The sequence below is a fragment of the Quercus lobata genome, unplaced genomic scaffold (genome assembly GCF_001633185.2).
Source record: "Quercus lobata isolate SW786 unplaced genomic scaffold, ValleyOak3.0 Primary Assembly Scq3eQI_2013, whole genome shotgun sequence".
NCBI lineage: Eukaryota > Viridiplantae > Streptophyta > Magnoliopsida > Fagales > Fagaceae > Quercus > Quercus lobata.
Window position 1 is genome coordinate 22,573 of NW_022154800.1, and position 22,887 is coordinate 45,459.

Consider the following 22,887-nt stretch of genomic DNA (forward strand, 5'->3'; position numbering starts at 1 on the left):
TCTTCTTTTAAAATTTAACTATAATACTTTTAATATTTGAATTGGCTTGGATAATTTATAACGCTATATGGAATACACAAGATCTTCTTGTTAGTAATTAATTATGAAAAAAAATAAAAGCAAGTTCGTAAGAAGTTGTGTGAAGCCAATTTCCCTCAAACCCAGGTTGAAGGAACGAATACAACCATTAGTGAAAACAAATTCGACTCAGAAGGAGCCGATGCAAATTTGAAGGATAGAAATCAGAAATGGAACAAAAACTAAAGGGAGAAGACTTTAAAAAATTTAAAACCCTTAAACAGGAAGATGAACTGGAATAATGCTCAACAAGATTTGGGGTAATCAAAAGGGGAGCCTAAAGAAGAGAGGTTTCAATCTCCAATAGGACAAATAATATCTTCAACACCCAAATTGCTCTTTGGGGAATTGTATAGAAAAAGAGGAGGGGGAGGGGGAGGGGGGGGGGGGGAGGATCAAATTCAAACAAAGAAATAAAAACCAAATAATGTAAATAACTATTGAACCATATAACTTCATAATACACATTCATCTTAAATTCAAAATCAATTTGAGGTTTTCTTGTTCTCTCCTTGCTCTCTGAAGATGTCAAAAACCCAAGCATATTTCAGAAGCTCCACCCTGACCTTACCATCAAAAGTTGATAATTTTATAATACCACTAATTGTGTTCCTAGAGATAAACTTGTTTCAAGGTGCTACGTGACATGACTTTTAGACTCAATTGTCAGAATTCTTAGGTGTTCATCTATATGGATGGCGGGGATCTATAATTATCTTTTCAAGTGACACATTATGACTTAGTATGTAAGCTACAATCTGCAAATCAACTCCACACCAAACAAAGCCAATTAATTCAACCACCTCGAGGCATTTAAGTCGACATTTATACTTTTTTACCTCCACTTTCTCTTTTGTAGGCTTGCCTAAGTCTTCAAACTGCACAAGGAAAAGGTTAACATCACATGGTTGTTCAAAGACAAGAAGTCAAAGAGAGAATATAAACAATCAACACTAACAAAAAGTATAAAAGGCAATGGTATCATCACCCAAAATATGAATCTAACACTAGGCAATATGCCATCTAGTTGTCCCATGAAAAATAAATTAAATCGCTAGCACTTTCTACATGTAATCCAACCAATATGCATGGGTTAAATAATCTAAGTATCATAGTAAATTTGTATGGATTTCAAATTGAAACTTCTTTAAGGGGTTTTACCAACTAAATGAGCTGCAGAGGCCTAATCCCATCATACCACATTCTGGGCAAGTTCCACATTCCCACAATAATCCAGATTCTAGGCAAGATGGATGTATGTCAAAAAATTAACTGCTTTAACAAGTATTTAAACCTAAAAAAACTTTCCACTATTCTTTCTTAATGGAACCCTCTTTAGTACAGCAAAAGTAGCTTCAGCAAGCAGGTAGAAGCAAAACCCATATTGCCATGAATGTGTTCAACCTTAACATAATATCAGATAGATAATACTGGATCCAAATCCAAATTATCAATATCAACTCAGATGTTATTGCACATATACAAGCTAAGAAAAACAAAATAAAGAGATCATAGATCTACTTTCTTCACAAGTCATATACCCTGTTATTCTACATAAAAATACCTAACCAACTAATTCAGAGTAAAACTGTCAAAGTGGGAAAAATAAGTCTACCGAACATGGTAGCTTGTAAGGATTTCAAATTGAAGCCCTCAATATCCCCAATCATCAGCACTCAGCAGTCAGTAGGTTCTAAAGCCCTCAATACCCCTAACATAGTAGCTTGTTTTTGGATCATGCAGTGCAAAAAAAAAAAAAAAAAATCCCCACAAAGGAGCAAGGTTTCATCTTTTCCCATAAAAAAATAAAAGAAAAAACAAGAAATCAATTTATCTTACTAGTTTACAAACAAGTAAACACAATTCTCAGGCAATATTAAAGTTTTATTGTGCCTTTGCATTAATTACACACTAGCCTAAATGTTTTCAATTCACAAATTCATTGTTACATCTACCAGAGCAAATGTGGCCCTTTAATAAGGGGAAACTGACATGTGAGTCATAATATCTTGATATGGACAAAAGGTGTTATCAATCTAGATGTTATTGCATGTATACTGTGTACATCATAGCATAAGCCTAACAGAAAGTTAATAGGCCTACCTTATTCACAAGTCATTTCATCTCATTCTATAAGAGAATACAACAACAGTTCAAGGAAAAACTACCGAAGTGGGAAGAAAAGTTCTTCCCCAAGTATTGTAAGACTAAATAAAATTGTTAGCATTTAGTTGGGTTTGATGCCCCTTGAGGTAGATCCCCAGAATAATAGCTTCCTTGTGGAATATGTGGTGCAAAAAGATAAGTGCAAATTGCAAATAAGAAATAGACCAAAATAGGGTTTCATCTTTTCTAAAATAAAAGGGGGAAAAATCAATCTCTTTTAAAAGTTCAAAAGAAAAAGTTAGGAACACAATTTTCATGCAAGATTATGGCTTTATTGTGTCCTTGCACTAATTACACACTAGCCTAAATCTATTCAAATCATAAGTTCATTTCTTTTGGGTTAAATTGGATGATCCCAAAGACGGTGGCAGCATTATCAAGCATGTTGGAAGGAACAGTTCAGTAAACAAGATGGCAATGAAGTATGGAAGGCAGTTCCTCTAAGTTTGATGAAATGCATTCAGAGGAAAAGGATGTGCTTTATTTTCAGTGGAGAGAAATATCTATAGATAAGCTGAAACCTTTATTTCTAGGGACACTGTATCTGTGAATGAAGACCATGGTTCACTTTTCATATGCATATTTCTTGCTGATTTTACTTTTTAAAAAAAAAAAAACATATTTGTTGCTGATTTTAGATCTTTTTGACTTTTAGATTTTTTTTTCGATGTTCTCCTCCTGTATATGCCTTGTGTACAAGGGTTGCGCCCCTTATGCGCTTCTTCTATTGAACTTAATTATTACTCATTAAAAGAATTAAAACAAATTCATTGCTGCTTTTACAAGAAAAAAACATGTCATTTTAATATAAAAATATATAGCTTTACTAACTCTCGTGCAATGATAGGTAGAAACTGACATGTGAGTCATGTTTATTTGTTTTTTTATTGGTAAGTTACACGCATCCTATGAGTCTTGAACCTAAAACCTCACCTTCCATATCATAATAATGAAAAAATAAAGTACCGGTTGAGACATAACTCATGGACACAAAGTGTTAGACATGAAAACTTTAGAAAATTTATGGATAAATCTACAAAAATTCCATTTAGGGGTCAACCAAGTGCAAAAACTATCAAAATCCCTCTTTGTTTTTATTTTTTATTTTTTATTATATATATAAAGTGGAGTTCCTATTTCATAAGTCTAAAAACCAAAAAAGAAAAGAAAGAAGGTCTTTTAAAGAAAAGACCTCAATAACCAATTGAATGCAGCCCAACAAAATAAGGTGTGGTCAAGATTCTAAGAGAGGCATCTAAAGCACAGAATAAACAAGTCCAGCAAGAGCATGAAAATTGTATTTACGGATTCAATAGTCAAACTTTAAGCCTCACACTTCTTGTTTATTATAAGTTATTCCTTAAGGGCTTTTACCTTCTAATGAGCAATTTATATGAGCTGCAAAATGGTCTAAACCCATCAAACCACATTCCGTGCAAGTGAAATACCATATTTCCACTCTTTTCTACATTCTACAAACTACGATCCAGAATTTAGGAAAGCTATATGCAAGTAATCTAATTAACTTCTTTAACAGTGACACGAGAAATTGGAAAATTTGCCTACATATGCTTGTGGTGGGTTCAGGTTTATAACGATTTGTGAATATAGGGTTTAGATTGGTAGAAGAAAGTTTTACAACACAAAATTGGCTTTAGTTTGGCAAGATTTTTATGCCTATTTGATAGAACAAGTATGCAAAGTTTAAGGGTTTCCAAAGATGAGGAAGGATTTGACTTTGGCTTGTAAGGATGAAGGGACAGAAATTTATAGAGTTCTATTAACACTATCTGTGGAAAGTACCTCGAAAAGTAGAGGAAAAAAAGGAGATAAGAGAAATGGATAAAAAAGAACAATAATGCCAACATGTCTCCATCCTTTTTTTTATAGGCCATGTCTCAATCCTAAACACACTCAATATTTTTAGTAATCAATCCATATACTCTTCAAGTACAATCTGTACAAACCTATCCAGGTGTAAGGAAAATGTCTACGCCAGATATTGGAAGACAAAACATGATACATTCAGCAGGGTTTGATGCCCCTCAATGCAAATCTGCAAAATAGTTTCTTGCTTGTGGATTCTTTGGTGCAAGAAATATATGCAAAACCAAAGGACCTCAACAATCCTTCACTACAACCCAACCCAATAAGTTGTGATCATGTTTCAAAGAATTATCATGTCAGTTTGGTTTCTAAATAATGATCCAAAATATTCAGGTTGGCTCATGGGTTAGAGAGGCACAGCTAATTCAAGAATTAGGGTACTTTAAACTAGTTTCATTATTCTAAACCGTTGGATGCTTCAAACGTTAATCTTACATTATTCAAGGTGATACATTCCATTTGAACTGAATTTTCCATCAGTAAACCACATGGAAAATTCAAATAATGATAATCTTATAAACTTTTGGTGTACATGTAAGTCTAGAAAAGAGAGTAAACTATTTATTACATTACTGCGTAGCAGTAGTTGACTTGGATTCAAAACATTGAACTATAATGAAGATAAAAACTTAACGAGTAACACAAACTTCATGATAAATAAAGCTAATCAATCCATACTATCTTTAATATGAGCACATTAGGCCCCAAAAACTAAAACATAATGTTAAAAGTTAAAACAAGATGTAGCTGTGTTGTTTAGTAACATTCAAAATGTAAATGAAGATAATAGATTAAAAAAAATGTTCATGCTAATAGATGCCCTTAGGACAATGGTTAACAATTCATTTTAGAAAAGTTTAGACGCCACTTTATAAGAAATAGAAAAAACTGTCAAAACATTAATTGTTTTTTATTTTATTTTCTTTTCCCATAAAAACTTTCTTTAAATGAATTATTAACCATTGTCCTAAGGGCATCCGTTAGCATTTCTCTTAAAAAAAAAAAAAAAAAAAAAAACTCAAACTATGAAAAAGAGTAGTACAATTGACCAACTAACAACCTCAAAATAACTAGTGGGAAAGGAAAGCTTTATAATAATCATAAAACAAATATGTAAAATGTATAGTAATGAAGGAAACATACACTTTACCTTCAAAAACTAACACCCCTTTTGCGATCTCCCCCAGATAATCAATTTTTACCAATTAACACCCAATTTCAAAGAACTGTATCATGCACCCCATAAATCAGGGAAAAAAAAATATACAAAAGCTATGCCTAATACATTTGGTGACATGGTAGTTTAGTACATGTGCCATATGCCCTATCAGACATTTATGTTAAAAAATAAGAAAAAATACAATAGATTTAATTAGAAAACTAAGAAAATAAACAATTTATAATTTTTATTTGACATGCTTAGTATAATAAACTACCATCTCATTATATTTGTTATGGGTAATTTATGCATTTTTCACAATTAGGGGTACATTGCTACAATTTCTTAAAATGGGGTGTGAATTGCACACATCAATATTTTAGGGTAACATTGCAAAATCATTGATACCTTAGGGTGGGTGGTAAAGTAAATTCACCCAAAAAGAAATAACATCCAATCCACAACTATAGCTTTGATGTAAGAATATTCACCTTAATTGTAAATCTATTTAATGAAGGAGTTGCGCATAGTAGGGATGTGCAAAGAAGGAGGCAGAACAAGCAGGAAATTCAGTATAAATTCCAATTATTTGAGATTCCTTAACTTGGGGAACCGTGTTAACTTCTGAAAAAATTAAATCACAACAAAAATTGATAAGCCTTCTTCTTTTGTTTCCATGTTCTTTCTTTCAAAAAATAAAGAGAGGGGTTGCGGGGAGCAAAAAAAAAAAAAAGGATTTATATACTAACCTTGGTATCTATGTCCAATACAAGTGTCTCTAGCTGAAAGATATAGCTTGGAGGCTAGAAAAGATTCTTGATGATATAGTAGGCATGAGGTCTTGCAAAAGGCTGGAGTGTGGACTTGAATGAAATCTTTTCCATAGTTCCTAGATATTTAAATTACACAAAATTTTCTGCATAAATATCAAGACTTTCCAAGACACAAGAGAATACCACGAAGTGCTTTAACTTGAGTGATGGGCTGGAAATTTTGCAATTCATCACATGTGACATTGATATATATAAGGATTCAAGAAGTGGGCAAGTAGATAAAATGTATTCGAGAGCTTTTCTAGTCACCTCCACAGAGCATAGATGAAGTTTAGTTAACAAATCAAGTTTGAAATTACGAAGCATTGGAGGCATAAGAGTGTATGACCGGTTATTTAAAGCTTAGTTACACATGAAAATCAAATGAAGCCATTTAACTCCCTTTTGAAATGCAAAGCTGATCCAACTATCAATATCACTTTTCAAATGATCACCATACATAGAAAAGTGAAGGCGAAATTCATCTAAATGTGTACCCTTATGTAAATTCAACACTTGATTTACCCAATCAACAAATCTCTTCCTTTGAACAAGAAATGGTGGTATGGAGATACAAATTGAGACAAATCAAAGAGAGTGGGAGTGGGAGGTTGAGCATTTAAAAGATTCACTATGCTCACATCATCTAACTCTAAATGAGTAGCGAAAGTCCACAAGTAACACCATCTATGGGCGAGGACATTAGTTCTTATTACTTGTCTCGTTTTGGTTGTCTGCTTGGTTGTGACAAAATTTTCTATTCTTATGGTTGTCTACTTGGCGGTTACAAGAATTTTCTGTTTTTATCAATATGCGTCTACCGTCTCCCATACTCCAATAAGAAACTAGAGGAAACAGTATCATTATGGCAAAAAGTAATAATAATAATAAGATCCTCTTTGATTGGTCTCGTTGTTGGGGTTTCTTAGATTGCTCTACCCTTTTGGATTTTCTTTTGCCCATTAGAATAGATTAGGAGCTGCTTCTGTCTTTTTGTTCCTTTTTTTCTTTCGTTCACTACCGTGAACTCTTTGTATTTTTCTTGCTTTTCTTTGATTAATAATATTATCTTCTTACTTATCAAAAAAAAAAAAGAAAGATCCAAAGGTAACATGGTCACCTTATAGGAGCCATCTCAAACCCCCACCTTAAACTTATTGCATGGCAACATCTTTTCCAGTCTACCATGAAAACAGATTATTGTTAGACTGCAAGTTTTCCAAGCGTGTCAAAGTTTATTTCGTTACTCAACCATTCCACTCGCATGGGATCCAAAATTATAATTGTAAATCTAAAATAAAATATATAAATTGCATAGGTTTTGGATTTAGCTATAAATATTCACCTCCCCTCACCCCCAAGAGGTTTTCTCCCATGACGATCTGGTAAGTGAACAAGAATAGCAGGCAAGTTTTAACCTTCAAGGTGGAGAATATTAGTGATATTAGGAGAACTCCTAAACATCCCTTTTGGAATGGCCTTTTTGTGCTCATTTAAATATATACTTCAGCAGAATAAAAATCATATAGAGACAATGAATGAATGAAATAGTACATCATATCACCTTAAACAGCTGTCCAATTCACATGTAACTTCGAAAACTATTTTCTTATTTCATTGGCTATTTTGATGACCACAACTTTCCCCCTCATTTAAGATGATTTTTTTGTACTTAGAATGCAGTAAAGTTGATATTTTTAATATTTAGGTATTATTTAAGTAAAATAGTAGACGCTAGAAGAAAAGTCCAACTTCACATTTTTATTAACAATCACTTCAAAGAAATTTCATATATCTTAAGAGAATTTGTAATTTAGATATACCTAATAACTATGGTTGTAACAAATAATATGCAAATCCACCCAAAAAAGGAAAAAAAAAACATTGAATTTTAAAAATTTTGTGCCTTATCTGCTTGTATATCATGTAATCAATGCAACTTGACTATTGAGGTTACTAAGATCTTTTGTTAAATAGGTGGGATATAGCCTAAACACCACCCACAGACCTAAAATGGTCATATTATCAGCAACTGACCAATGTCCCAACCCCCAACCAACTCAAATTACACACAAATAAACCACAAACCAATAAACAGCCTAACAAGCTTCATCTTAAAAACAAAGTTCCCCAAAACTACACCAATAGACAACCATAATAATACAATAGATTCAAAAAATAAAGAATTAAAGGCTCAACCTAAATGAAAAATATACAAAAGAATTAAAACAACAGTGGTCATTTTATAAACAATTATTGTGAATGTTGAAATTACATTGGATACATTGATAGATCACTTTTGACATTGCCAGTGGTCTTTATTTCTTGAATGAAAGTAATTGTGTGTGGGTGACAGTCAAATTAATGTGTAGCACCTCCCAACAAGTGGCTATTATATGACATTTGGGGTTTTTCCAAGAATACAGTCGCAATGAGCTGGAAAGCTGCAATTTATACAATAGTAGAACCATTGTTTGGGATCTCGTTCTTCTTCACAGATCTCACAGTAATATTTATCGGAGTCATCTTCAGGAATATAATAAAGAGTGAATGGATGCTCATGTTGGTTGTACCATGTGGTTTGTGGTAGTGTAGCACATTTTAAGTCTAGAACAAATTCACAAGTGAGGCAGTAAAATACATTAAAATTTTCAAAATTACAATGACTACACTTTTGTTTAGAGTTTGTTTTGGAGAGGTAAAGGCGATGCTCATGACAGGCAAGAGTGAGGGGGTCTGATAATGAAATACATGGAATATTGTAATTACGGTTGCACACTTGACAGCTGTATCTTAAGCCATTGCATAGTTGGCCAGCGGTACCACTGAAAAAAGAAGCTTCCTGATAATTGAGGGTGAGAGGGTGTAAATGAAGTGGGTGTTGTTTTATTTTGGGTAATTTAGTAATGTATGAAGAAAGAAGTTACACCAGGTACAATTGTAAAATGGAGAGAAAATGGATTGTACGCACCCGTTGCATTTTGTGTTATTCAGAATCTCATCAATAAGCTTTAAATCATGTTGGTGACTGAAGTGTTTAATTTCTGTGACTATTTCAGCTCTGTCCTTCCCCACAATGATTTTTTTGACTTCACAAATTTTTGAGTCAAGGGATTGATGGAGCTCTGGATCTGAGGACTGCTCCTCTTTAAGTTCTAGCAAATTTATGTACTCCCCTGTTAAAGTGGAGCATAGCACAATAGAGGTGGGCAGCAAAATCGCATCTTGAGCAATAGTAAAGCCAGAGTGTATCCACTTTTCAAACACAGAGTTGACAAATTGGAGAGTCAGATTGATGGACTTCAAGAGAAGGGGTGAGGTGGAGAGGGTGGTTGTGACGATTAACTTTTAGTTTGCGTGGGCAAGTAGCACAACGTGAATGTAAAGCGATATCGCATTGGGCACAAAGTTAGGGCAGATTGCCTTCTTTGCCACAGAAGTCGCAAGTGAACTTCATCAACTTCCAAATGCGAGTCAATTGGTGGTCATGGACTTCAGTTTCGATGGTGAGTGATAAAGAAGAACATTTGATGTGAATGTTGAAGTTGCAACGGTAACAACAATAACCGTATTCACCACTCTTTGCTCAGCAAACGTCGCAATTGCTAAATTTGTCATATTCTTCATCATTGTATGCATACATGTCAAAGAGAATAAGAGGATGATTTGGGCGTGAGGGATGGTGCAACCCAAGGGGTAGTTCCACACATGATTTATGATGAACGTACCCCCCTCTGCATTCTTTACAACTGTAGCTAGGACCAAATACTGGTTCCGTGCACCCATAACACTTGTGTCCACTTCTCTCTTCTTCATTAAAGACCAATGGATGCTGCCAATGCCACCGATGTTGAAGCTCCATCTTCTAGGCGACATCAAATTTAGTTAGAAAATAATCACAGCGCAAAACAAACTGAGAAAGAGAGTGAAACACATGAGATGCTTGATTGAAGTCTGGCAGCATTTGTTTTCTCACTAATTATCATCAACATGGAACAATTAGTAAACTTTTGTATAAAGAGTAAAGACCAATACCAATTAGACAATCACACACTTCTCCACTAAGCTTAGACGCTAATGCTCTCGCTGGCTGGGCTTGCTCAAATTTGATTTGGAAATCCGATTTTTAATGTCAGCTTGTGAGATTAAAGGTGAGGATTCTGGGATTTTAAGAAAGATATTTGGGTTCATTCGGAGGTGGATGCTGATGAGTTTGGAAGTGTCTAGAATGACTTTTTGTTTATAAAGTCACCTAATTTATGTATAAATAGAATGGGAAATCCATTTCCCATTTGAGTTTGGACTCGTTTGGAAAGATCTAGAACACTAGCTATTTTGAGTTTACAGCTTGTTTAGAATTAGGAGGGTGAATTTGGGCCTGATAATGTGGCTGGGCTTATTGGGGGATTTATTTTTGATCGCTGCATTCAAGTACGAGTGAATTACTGGTTTGTCAAATTTGGGGTGGGATTGGGTGGTGGTGTATTTTGTAAGTTAACAAATAGTATTAAATAGAACTACTAATTTAGTTTCCCTAAAGTAATGTTTATTGGTTTTTTTTTTTCCAACATAAAATGTGGAAGACCTTTTGAAAAGTTATAAATATTGAGATAAATAAGAGTTTTTTAAATGAGTATTTGAAAATATTATGAATTTTCAACTAAGGCTGTTAATAGAAGGAAAAAATGAATATTTAATAGGCACTATGTATAAGTTATTATTTGCATTATAAAATGAGTTATATTTTATTAGGGTCCTCGTGTCAAATATCTGAATGTAAGAACATCTTAATTTAATGGTCTCCACTCTTCATATAAAATGATAGGAATAAAAAATAATAATAATAATGAGAAATCTAAGAAAAAAGAAAGAAAGACATTATGCTTGCACAAAAGTTTCAACTATGTCTTTAATTGATCTCCCATTTCTTGTGACTAAAAAAAGAACTTTGATTTAATAGTAGAAGGCATTGACAACTAAATATTGTGAAATTTTGCATATGATAAACCTATGATAGATATTTAATAAGATTGTTATGCAATAATATATCTCACAAAAATATATTGTTAATTCAAGTACAAATTAACAACTAAATAAGCCCAAAAGTTTACTACATTTAACATCTATATGACAAATTTTAAGCAAGCAAATCAACTTACTATTAAAAAAAACACATCTATATAAACAATTATCTATACTTACATAAAGAAGAATTCAATTTTGGCTTCAAAACACACCTAGGAAAGCTTCCAAATTAGCCTAAATTTCAAATTTTTTCAAAGCTAAGTTTATGTGAAGTTCATCTATAACTTCTTCTATATATAGGATCATTATGTCACTATGCCAAAAATACCTTCCCCAAACAAAAAAGAAAGTGAAACAAAGAAAGAATATAAGAAGCAAACACATAGACAAGTATTGATTCTTGTTTGTTTAGATTTATATACCTAAGGCTTTTATGCTTGCTTGAATAGATTTATATACCCTTCTTTCCATTTAATTTTGCTTCAAAACACTCCTATGGAAGCTTCCAAGTTAGCCTTAATTTCAATTTTGTTAAGCTAAGTTCACGTGGAGTTCATTTATAACTTCTAGTTCTACTATCATTATGTCATTGTGCCAAAAATATCTTCTCCAACACAAAAGAAAGTGAAACAACGAAAAAACATAAGAAGCAAATAAGTAGACAAGTCATTAATTCTTGCTTGCTTAGATTTTATATCTAAGGCATTTATGTTGCTTTATTAGATTTATATGCATTTCTTTCTCTTTTATTTTATTTTATGTTTTTTCCCCCATGGTTAGACTTCATTCTAACTTTTCTTCTTTCTTTTTTCCACCATTCTTCTCCTAAATGTGTCCAAACTATTGATTTATTCTCTAATTCATTAATTAATGAAATTTATTTAGACATCTTTATCTAGATTACAAACACATATAATTCTATCTCATTTGTGATATTTGGATTATAACTTTTTTAGGTAATATATAATCAAAATCGTAATTTAGAAATTTCTAATATTGATTTCTATTGTTTATGTTAACAAGAAAGGTAATTCAAAAATTCTACATTGTTTTATTATTTAAATTAGGAAGAATCCAATGTCGAAGTTGAATCTCTACGAAGGAGTGCACCATTTACAAATTCTACCAACATCACAATTGTCATACTCTCAATCAATCCACCATGATTCCACTCTTGGACTAAAAATACATATATTCTTGGGGATCCAAACATTAAAATTGTCAAACTTTACATTTATGTTTCGGATTTAATTTTGCAACAAGTATATTAGTGCCTCCCAAATTTTCTTAATTTTATAGGAATCTTCTAAACTTATTTATATAGTTGATATTACTTTGAATCCTTAATTTTGACATTCTAGTTTCACCACTAACTACTTTTCATACTATCATTGTAACCACCACTACCAACATGATCACTGTTAATACTTTTACCACTTTCACCACCATCCCCATTTCCACCACTTGTTAACACCATTAAATAAAAATTCAGAGATATTACATAAAAGATCAAGATACTTCAACCTGCAAAATACACTTGACCATATGCTTTTCTTTATTTCATTGTTACATTTTCTCTTTCTATATCTTATTAGTTTAATGTCTCCCTTCATTGAAAATAATCAATGAAGATGTCATTGATTCTTGCTTGCATAGATTTATATGCCTAAGGCATCTATGCTTACTAGATTAGATTATATACCTTTCTTTCTCTTTTATTTGCCTTTAAAACACACCTAGGGAAGCTTCCAAACTAGCCTCAATTTCAATTTTGTTAAGCTAAGTTCATGTGTAGGTAATTTATAACTTCTACTATACATATGATTGTTATGCCTTTGTACCAAAAATATCTTCTCCAACACAAAAGAAAGTGAAACAAAGAAAAAACATAAGGAGCAAACACGTAGACAAGTCATCGATTCTTGCTTGCTTAAATTTATATGCCTAAGGCATTTATGTTGCTTTATTAGATTTATATACCTTTTTTTCTCTTTAATTTCATCTTTTTTTCCCCTCATGTTTAGACTTAATGCTATCTTTTCATCTTTCTTTCCTTGCCCCCCCTTTCTTTTCCTAAACCTGTCCATACTAATGTTTTATTATCTAATTCATTAATTAATGAGATTTCTTTACACATCTCTATTTAGATTATATACACATATTATTTTATCTCATCTGTTATATTTGGATTATGACTTTTAAGGTAGAAGGTACTCAAAATTGTAATTTAGTTTTTTCTATTATTGATTTCCTTTATTTATGTTAACAAGAAAGGTAATTCAAAAATTTTGAGTTGTTTTATGATTTAGATTTTGAAGAAACCAAATTCGAAGTTCAATCTCTATGAAGAAATGCATCATTTATAAATTCTACTAACGTTACAATTGTCATACTATTAAGTATTAACCCATCTGCCATGACTACACACTTGGACAAAAAATACATATATGCCTGGAAATCCAAAAATTTTAAATTGTCAAACTTTACATTTATGTTTTAGATTTAATTTTGCAGCAATTATATCAGTATCTCACAAACTTTCTTAATTTTATATGAATCTTCTAAATTTATTTATATAGTTGTCATTACTTTGAGCCCCTAATTTTGACATTCTAGTTTCATCGCTAACCACTATTTTATGCTACCGTTGTCACCACCACTACCACCATCATCACTGTTAATGTTTTTGCCACTGCCATCACCATCCCCATTTCCGCCGTCTATTAACACTATTATGTGAAAATTCAGATGCATTGGATAAAGAAAAAGAACCACCTGTTAACACTATTATGTGAAAATTCAGAGGCATTGGAATAAAGAGAAAGAAAAGATAAAGTAACATACTTAACTTGTTAAATAAACTATCATATGTTTTTCCTTCTCTTATTTGTTACATTTCTCTTTCTATATCTTATTGGATTAATGTTTCCCTTCAATGAAGAGATTTTTTTTTTTTTTTTTTGTGATTATTTCTTGATTTTTAAGAAAATAATAAATTACATTAAGAAGTCAAGTGAATTTAAGAAAATATATTTTCTTATTCAAAAAGCGATTATCCTAAAGTTATCTTTCATGTGTCCCAATCCATTGCTCTACATGTTTACATAAATATATATATATATATATATATATATATATAAAAAGAATGATCATCAAGAATGAACACTTTTTCTTCAAAGTCTAAGACCCAAAGCCACAATTGGCCCAATCCACACCTAATCCTTTCAAAATTTCAAATCCAAACAATTACTTAAAGGCAGTTAAAGTCATTCAACAAAAACCACCACACATGGTCCTAAGTCCAAAATCCAAAATCCAAATCCATACATATGACATACACCCACCACAAAACTAATAACCCAAAAGCCAAAACTTGTTTCCTATGAATAGCAAATTGCTTTTATGTTGATTCAAACACACAAGAACACAATTCATAACTCATAAGACAAGAACTACAAACAAAGTGATGCATAAAAGCAATGAGACTATTACATCCACTTTTTTATTTCCACCTTTTCATATTCTCTAGTTTTTAAATGTGAACATTTTATTCTCATTTTTTTGTTTTAAATAGTGTAAATGAGTGTAAGAAGATATTTTCGGGATTAAAAAAAAAAAAACCATATGAAAACCAAAATTAGTTAAAATCACCCAATTGCCCCTAAACTCAATCAGAATATCCTCACCAAATCTAAAACAACACGTTTTAATTTGAAGCTAATGCCAACAATAAGAGAATGATTTCGGTTTAAAAAAAAAATGGGAAAAACTATAAAGAAAATAAAGAAGAGGATGAAAGAGAGTTTCAGTCAAGGTTAAGACAATAGGAGGAAAAAAAAGGGAGAAAAAAAAGCACTAAAGACTAAGAAAATAAATTTTTAAAAAAGAGGATTAATGGGTTAAAGATAAATATTCAAGCTATGGCTATCAATCCCATAACAGTTATAGAAAATAAATGTTAAATAATTCTTGGATGGGGTTAAGAACCTTGCTTCATGTGACAAACAGTCACCAATCAGCCTCTAACACTCAGTGCCATAATTTTATGGTGTCAACATTTTGAAAGTTAATTTGCTTATTCAAACACAAATTGTTACCATCGTACGGGGATAGGAGATTCATCTTTTTGCTGAAAATGGATTCAGTGACGCTTGAATTTCTTCTAGTGTTCACCCCTTGGTCTCAAATACCAACTTTGCTACAAACAGAACAGTTAAGCCACATATGCTTTAGAATATGAGGAATGTTCCTGATAAATAGTAGACATAAATTTAAAACTAAAGTGATCATATTGCAGTTTGTACCTAATATAAAAACTCTATGAAGAGACAAGACTGGTTTGGCATTACTTGCTAAGCTCCAATCCATTAGAAAGTTAAAAGCATATGATATAATCCAAGAATCTAACTAGCTAACCAATGTCACAAGGCTACCTGCTAACCCCTTCATGTTAATGGGACATATCTGAGACAAAATTCACTCCATTCAATCAACCATAGACCTTCATGGAAATTATTTGACAATAAAAGATGAAGTTTCAAGTCTAATAAGGTAAATCTACCTCTGACATTAACCAATCTTTAAACACCAAGAATTTGGCTTAAACCACCAGTTAACATCAACTAGGGTATGAGGTTGGAGTTGTGACCCTCAAGCCAATTGCACCATTAATATAGATTGAGAACTGTAATAGATAACCAAAATCAAATCATAAAAATGCACAACTTTATGCAAGACCTTTTGCAAATACTCATACTTCCAAAGCAGCAAAAAGTATTTCCAAATTGCTACTAACTGGTTAAATACAACCAAAGGTAATGGTAGTAAATGGCTTCAGTTTAATTATCTTTAAACTTAATAGGACTACCACACTCAGTATTCAAAGACCATGGATAAAATGACAAAAGTTGGAGAAAAAGGCAAAATTAAAACTTTTCATGGACGGTTTTTCCTTTGGTTATATTATAAAGAAAATTACACTTTACCACTTTAAACTATACACTAGATTACATTTTGGATTATAAATTATTCGAATGCATGATTTGCACACTAAACTATAACTATTGTTACATTTTGCACCATGTCATTAGTTTTACTGTTAAATTAGATAGAAATTAATAGCACATGATTTGTACATAATTTTTACTTAGTTGGCATAATGTCTAAAGACCAAAACACTCTTTTTACAAACAATTAAAAACAAAAGTTTTTTTAATTTTTAATTTTTTTTTTCGGTTTTTTATCTCTTCCTAGTGCGAACAGGTACACAGCTCTCTCTCTTTCCCAAGGTTTTTTTCCTCTTTTTGGACTGCACCCTTTGAATGGCTTTTTCCAAGCACCACCACACATTGACTATTATCAGTCACACCACCATATCCTGTTGCAGCAGTTGAAGTTCTTACAACAGAGAACTTGCAGCAACAGTTGAAGTTCTTGCGCCTCCAGCCCAAGAATTTTCAGCAGTTCTCGCACCTCCAGCCCAAGAATTTGGAGACCAATTGATGACACAACATTCAATACAACAATTCAAACAAAAAATACTACTCTGTACAATATTCCACAAACAATCATCGTTTCTTCTATATAAAAATTATAAAAAAGAGAGTCATAATTTAACAATTCTAAAAAGCTGCAAAACAATAAAGCTCTCCCTACCCAACGCACCCTTTGACAATAATACACCCATCAAAAATCCTAACCATTCTCATGTCCAAGCTAGTACGGGCAAAGATTTGAGGACTAAATTCGTACTTCAAGAATGGAATTCTTGATATTCGTAGCTCTTACTTTTTCAAAACAAATAATTTAAGATTCTCCATATAATATTAAATTATTTTATATATATATATTTAATATCAAATAAATAAATATATATGGGTGAGATGTGGTGCGATTTTTTTACGGTTTTCTTATTATAAAATTACACTCTACATGGACTACACCACACAATGCAGTGTGGTTTATTATCACTTGTGATGTGATGCAGTTACATCATTTTATAGGTGGTTTTGGTCGGTTTGGGTGTGGTTGGGCGGTTTAGTGAACATCCATGCTTCTAAATCATTAGTGTGCAATCCATTCTCCTAGTTTAGGGGTAAAATGTAATTTTTATTTTTTTCACCAAATCATTAAAAGAAAATTTTAAAAAATAGGATGGAATTTTTCCGCAACAATATAAAAGTTCAGGACTTAGTTTTTTTATTTTTTATTTTATTTTAATGATTTGGTGCCAAAAAAATAGAAAAAAAAATTAAATAGATGGAGAATAAGCGGGAATATCCTCGCTACAATACCATAGTTGTACCCCTACTCCACGAGAGCACAAGAGGGGAAGGGGTCGGGGGACATGGGTTTTTTTCTCAAGCGCCCCCCATTTTTGGATTCGACCTTAGGACCTTCATCCCCAAACCACATGGAAATGGGTCCCTTGACCACTAGACCACTGTCCTTTGTCGTTCAACAGCAAAAGTCTAGCTAAAATATGGACAATTTTTACATTAATAAGAAATAACTAGCTTCTCCATATATATACATGAGAATTCTATAGGCTGTAATCTAAACAAATATCATTAAACTTGTTTAATTTCACATCTGACAACGGAATGAAACCCCTTTGTCAATGTAAGTAGAAACTAGAAATTTAAAGAACAATGATATGTCAAGAAGCTGATATCCTATCATCAATCACTGCAGATTTTTCTACTTAGCATGAATAATGGTCGAGGAGCTACCAATTTCATCTTGTGGACCACATTTGGTTGAAGTCCAGCAACATGGTTATTATCTTCCATAAAGTTATGATTAGATGGGTACAATTGTACAAAATGTCATAAATGACCAATTCTTCCAAGGAGAGTCAAATTGGTCAATAACGATGGGTTAATAATCAGGTTGGAGTCGTACAGTAGTGTCAAAACTAGAAAGTGGCAATATATCCATGAGTCTCAAAATGAAAATGGCATAAAATTTGGGCAATGTGGATGATGGGTTTCAGTCATGTTGTCAATTATGTCAAGCATGGCATGAAAGAGTGAGTGAGCTCACCTCTCTTAGCTCCAAAGTTTGTAAAGTTCAACACAACTTCAAGTAAGTCAGCTAAATTTCATTTTGGTTGAGTCAATATTGCAGCAAAACCTTAGTGACCTCCAGTGCTGTTTAAAATGAAGTCAAAAAAGGGAAAGAAAATGTTTTATTACTACTGCTATATTGATAAGAGGGTCATTCCTAAATGACTCCAAAAAGTAGTAAGCTGTGATACTGATCAAAGTGTAAATGGATTCTTTCAGCATTTGATGCAGTCCACATGACTAATTTTCAAATCACAATATTTTTTTAGCAAACAGAGGCTTTTTGCTCTTTTCAATTATTATATCTTAGCAGGAGATACAGCAGCATGGGGATTAGAGAAACAATATTCATACATATCAAAATAGTTTAGTTGATTGGAAGAGGAGCACCATTCCATTCCTTGAGGCAATCCAACATTGGATCAATGAGCTTTCCCTGAGACATAGCTGTGAACACCTTGTCAAAATCCTCACCAGAAGACCTGGTCTTTTCCCCGGTCAGCAATTCAGTCCCTAACTCTTCCCTCACAAACCTGTACAACGGATATGATCTGCATTCCTTAATCCTGTTTGCAATTGCTGGATTTCCACTCTCAAACGCAACTCTTGCTCTCTCTACCTCTTTTGGCAAGACGGACTTCACTTCTTCATCGAAAGCTGCAATCTTTTGAAAGATAGATGTGCTTTCATTCTTCTCAAGATCGCCATTTCTCAATGCGTGTTCAACAAGTACTTGCCTCAGTTTTTGCATCAATGGATAGGTAGCACTGCAGGGGTCATCAACATAGGCAAATACGTATTCCCGATCAACCACGTTGAGCAAATCCTTCTCACAGAATCTGGATGGGTGAAGCTCTCCATTAACACCAGTTGCTAGAACTCTCCTAGCCACATGGCTTACAGTATTCTTGACAGCGGTCTTCAAATTTTCCTCCAAATGCCTCAAATCAATAGCTTGGCATAGTGCTATCAAAAATGTGGAAGACATGAGCTTCAAAATATCAACAGCTTCTTCTGTTTTCCTTGAAGAGATCAATCCCAATGAGTTCACATCTTGATTGTGCTGCTCAGCACTTTGGACATGGCTAGTAACTGGATTTGCCAGATATTGAAGCTCAGAACAATAGGCCGCCATGGCAATTTCAGCCCCCTTGAAACTATAATCCAAACTCGGATCCCTACTACCATAAAGATTTGATGGCAACCCATTGTTGTAATAATCATTGACAAGCTCAGAAAATTGTGCAAACATGAGTTTTCCTATGGCTGCAATAGCCAAACGTGTGTTGTCCATTGAGACACCAATTGGGGTCCCTTGGAAGTTACCACCATGCAAGGCCTTGTTCCTAGAAACATCAATCAAAGGGTTATCATTTACCGAGTTAATCTCCCTTTCAATCGATTTGGTTGAGTATCTGATAACTTCAATCTGTGGGCCAAGCCATTGAGGAGAAGTTATGAGAGCATAGCGATCTTTTTTTGGTTTCTGCAGGGGATCTATTTCATGTAACCTCTCAGCTTCTTTCACATAAGCACTTCCATCTAAAATGTGCTCCATAATAGCTGCAGCTTCAATTTGGCCAGGATGGTGCTTCAATTTGTGTGTCAAATGGTCGGTAAATTCAGGCTTTCCCTGCATTACTTCCGCGAAAATTGCTGATAAGATTTCTGACAGAAGAGTTAGAAGGTTGGCCTCGAAAAGAACCATAGAAGCCAAGCCAGAACCAACAGCTGTGCCATTCACAAGAGCAAGGCCTTCTTTTGGCTGTAGCTCAAAGAACCGGGAATTGATACCAGCTAGTTGGAAGGCTTGAGCAGCATCAAGGGATTCACCAGAGGGTCCAATGGCTTTAGAATTGGGGCGGCCAGTTAGCAGTCCAGTAATGTAGGATAGAGGGACAAGATCACCAGAAGCAGTGATTGTACCGCGAAGTGGCAAGACAGGAGTGATGTTATGGTTGAGGAACTTGGTGATGGCCTCCAAGACTTCAAATCTAATGCCAGAGTATCCTTGGAGAAGGGTGTTGATCCTCACTAGCATTGCAGCTCTTGTTGCTGAGTGAGACAATGTGTGGCATGTCTCTGTTCCATTGCCAAATATTCCAGCGTTCAAAAATCTGCAGCAATAACATTCATCATTTTAGATTAGCCATGATAAAGTGATTATTTCATAAATTTTGAAACAAAAAATACTCACTATGGTATTAAAATAGATGGGGTTGATTATTAAAATTAAATAACATGGATTTTAATGAAACAAAATAAACAGAACACTTTTCTTCAAATGTCTCTAGCACCTCAAATATATTCAGGTTGGCCAAGAAGGTGAGTTTAAATTTTAAAAATTAAAAAATTATGAGTTCAAATTTTAGGGGTAATTAGAATTAATAAAGGTGTGGAAGAAATCCTTCTAAAATTGGAGGAAATTCTATCCTTTTTGTAAAAAAAATTGGAGGAAAATCTAGATGAATAATATTTTTGTTTTTGAAAACACTTAAAATTTATTTTGAGAGAATGGCTATTGTGGGGATAAAGAATTTGTGACTCCAGCTCACCTTACATTAGGGCCCAAGGCCCTTGTCGAGGAGAGACGTTGCCGAGGACATGCAACGAAAGTACAAATGGCCTAGAAATGCAGCCGAGGATGATTCTGTCCTCGGCATCCCAAAACCTAGAAAGGAAGAACGGCACGCCATCAAAAGCAGCCCCCAAAGCGCTCCCAGAAGAAAGGTCGAGTATAGTAGGACTTGCACAGGGGTACAGTGTGGGAGCGGTTTAAGGAAAAGCTGTCATCTCCGCATTGAATGCGCCAACAAATATCCTGACCACATTAATGGGAAAAGACCCCTGAACAATGTGGTTTTGGTTATTGCAACTAATAGAAAGTGGGGAAAGGCGGCTGATGGGACAAGTACTCGAGTAGTTACCTGCCTGATCAACAGATGGAAAGTCAGGATCAACTGAGAGGGGCTATATAACGTATTCATTCACGAGAAAGAGGAGGGGGAAAAATAAAGAGTATTATATATCGTCTTTAGGACCATTGTAACCTAGCGTAAAAGGAATAATAAGAACATTAAGCTCCTCGGACGAGGTCCGATGACCGGAGCCACTCAGGCCGTGCCGAGAAGAAAGTCTTCTTGGACAAGTTCAGTTCACTTCTATGCAATCATCATGTATACCATAACTAACGACTGTACGTTTACCAAGACCTAGCATTTTAGCCTACTTTTTACAAATTTATTGCTTGGGCCTTTAACGTTCAAACCCAATATTAATTTGGAATCGTTACAAATTGAGTCCTTACAACTATAAAGGAAAAAAATTAACCATGATGTGATGATTGCCCTCCATAAAATATGATTAAATTAATTATTAATTTCTTCACCATAATGATGGGGTTTGAATAGTTTGATATCACTCCAACAACTATGATATGATTAATCAATTAAAAACTATCATAACACAATTAAAAGTCCAACCGAACCCTCAACAGCTTTTGTGCCAAACAAGAGCTCAACAATTTACCCCAAAAAGAAACATGGGGTTTTTGAATAGGTTAGGTGATCAAGAATATCAAACATTCCTGACTCAAAATTGTAGCAGGAATAAAAATTTAGAGAAATTAGAAAATATATATCTATATAAGAATCAAAATTATTTGTTACGACACGGTCTATTTCATTTTCAATTAGTCTTAAAAGCTCTTTTATTTTCAATTCTTAACATCAATTTACATTTTCAGTTACTCTTAAATATTTTTGAAAAAAAATTTAGCATTTTTGAGTTAATAAAAATAATTAATATATTAATTAGTTTTTTTTATATCATTTGCTTGTATATTTTATATATTTATATACAAATAACATTATTATTTAATTTTTGTAATTAATTAATTCAATTAATCCCATAAAAAAAATTAATTCAATTAATAACCTCTTATATAAGAAGAAATTCTATAATATATATACATATATATTTGAAATTACTTTTCCTGACACCACCGCTCTCCCGTGTCAACTCACAAATACTGCACCGACTCAGTTCGGCCGAGTCAACGCAGCCACCGAAAGTTTCAAGCTAACGTAAAACTAAAGAAAAAGGTGTACATAAAAGTTATAGCTCACCTAATCAACTCGGTCTGAAGAGCTCCACCTTGCTTGGTTCGCCTATGCGAAGTAGCACCAAACCCAGTAGTGACACCATAGATATCTTTACCCGACTCCGTGCTCTCCATAACCCAGTCACTGCTAGCCTTCACGCCAGCCCTTTTTGACTCGGAAAGCTCCACCTCGACTCGTGACTCCCTCATGGCTATCGCAGCCACCTGTGATATCGTCAAGGTCTCACCTCCGAGCTTCACCAATGGCTTCCTGAACTCGGCCACCATGCGCTTCACCTCGTCTAAATGAGACCCTTTGAGTGACTCAGCAGCCACACCCCAACTCAGCGAGTCATGGCTAATGCAAAGACCACCCTCATCACTGCTTTTGTTAACATTGGTTCCCATGTCGACGAATGACCCAATTGAAAGAGAGAAATAATGGCAAGAAAAAAACTGAGTTTTTGGGGTTTGAATGAAAAGTATAGGAGATCTTGCTCACTAGCTTAGGCAGGTTTGTAAGGATTTCTTGGTTTGTGAAGAAGGGTTGTGAGGCTTAAATAGATGGCAACATGGCATGGAGTTTTTGAA

The 22,887-nt window shown here is 33.7% G+C and overlaps 1 protein-coding gene across 1 annotated transcript; it reads right to left on the minus strand.

Annotated features, from left to right (window-relative positions):
* Positions 1 to 18,302: 18,302 nt before the first annotated feature.
* On the minus strand, positions 18,303 to 22,876 carry LOC115973405 (phenylalanine ammonia-lyase-like). The gene is made up of 2 exons (XM_031093663.1): positions 22,322 to 22,876; positions 18,303 to 20,311 (listed from the first exon to the last, which is right to left on the minus strand). Exons 1-2 carry the CDS (start codon positions 22,702 to 22,704, stop codon positions 18,562 to 18,564), a joined length of 2,133 nt encoding a protein of 710 aa, XP_030949523.1. The 5' UTR covers positions 22,705 to 22,876; the 3' UTR covers positions 18,303 to 18,561.
* Positions 22,877 to 22,887: the final 11 nt, after the last annotated feature.

Bases quoted from the DNA above. Each gene is read 5' to 3' on its own strand.
- LOC115973405 (XM_031093663.1), bottom strand. From the start codon at position 22,704: ATGGGAACCAATGTTAACAAAAGCAGTGATGAGGGTGGTCTTTGCATT. The intron at 20,312-22,321 runs GTGAGCTATAAC...TTATTGCTGCAG, and splicing joins CTTCAGACCGAGTTGATTAG to ATTTTTGAACGCTGGAATAT.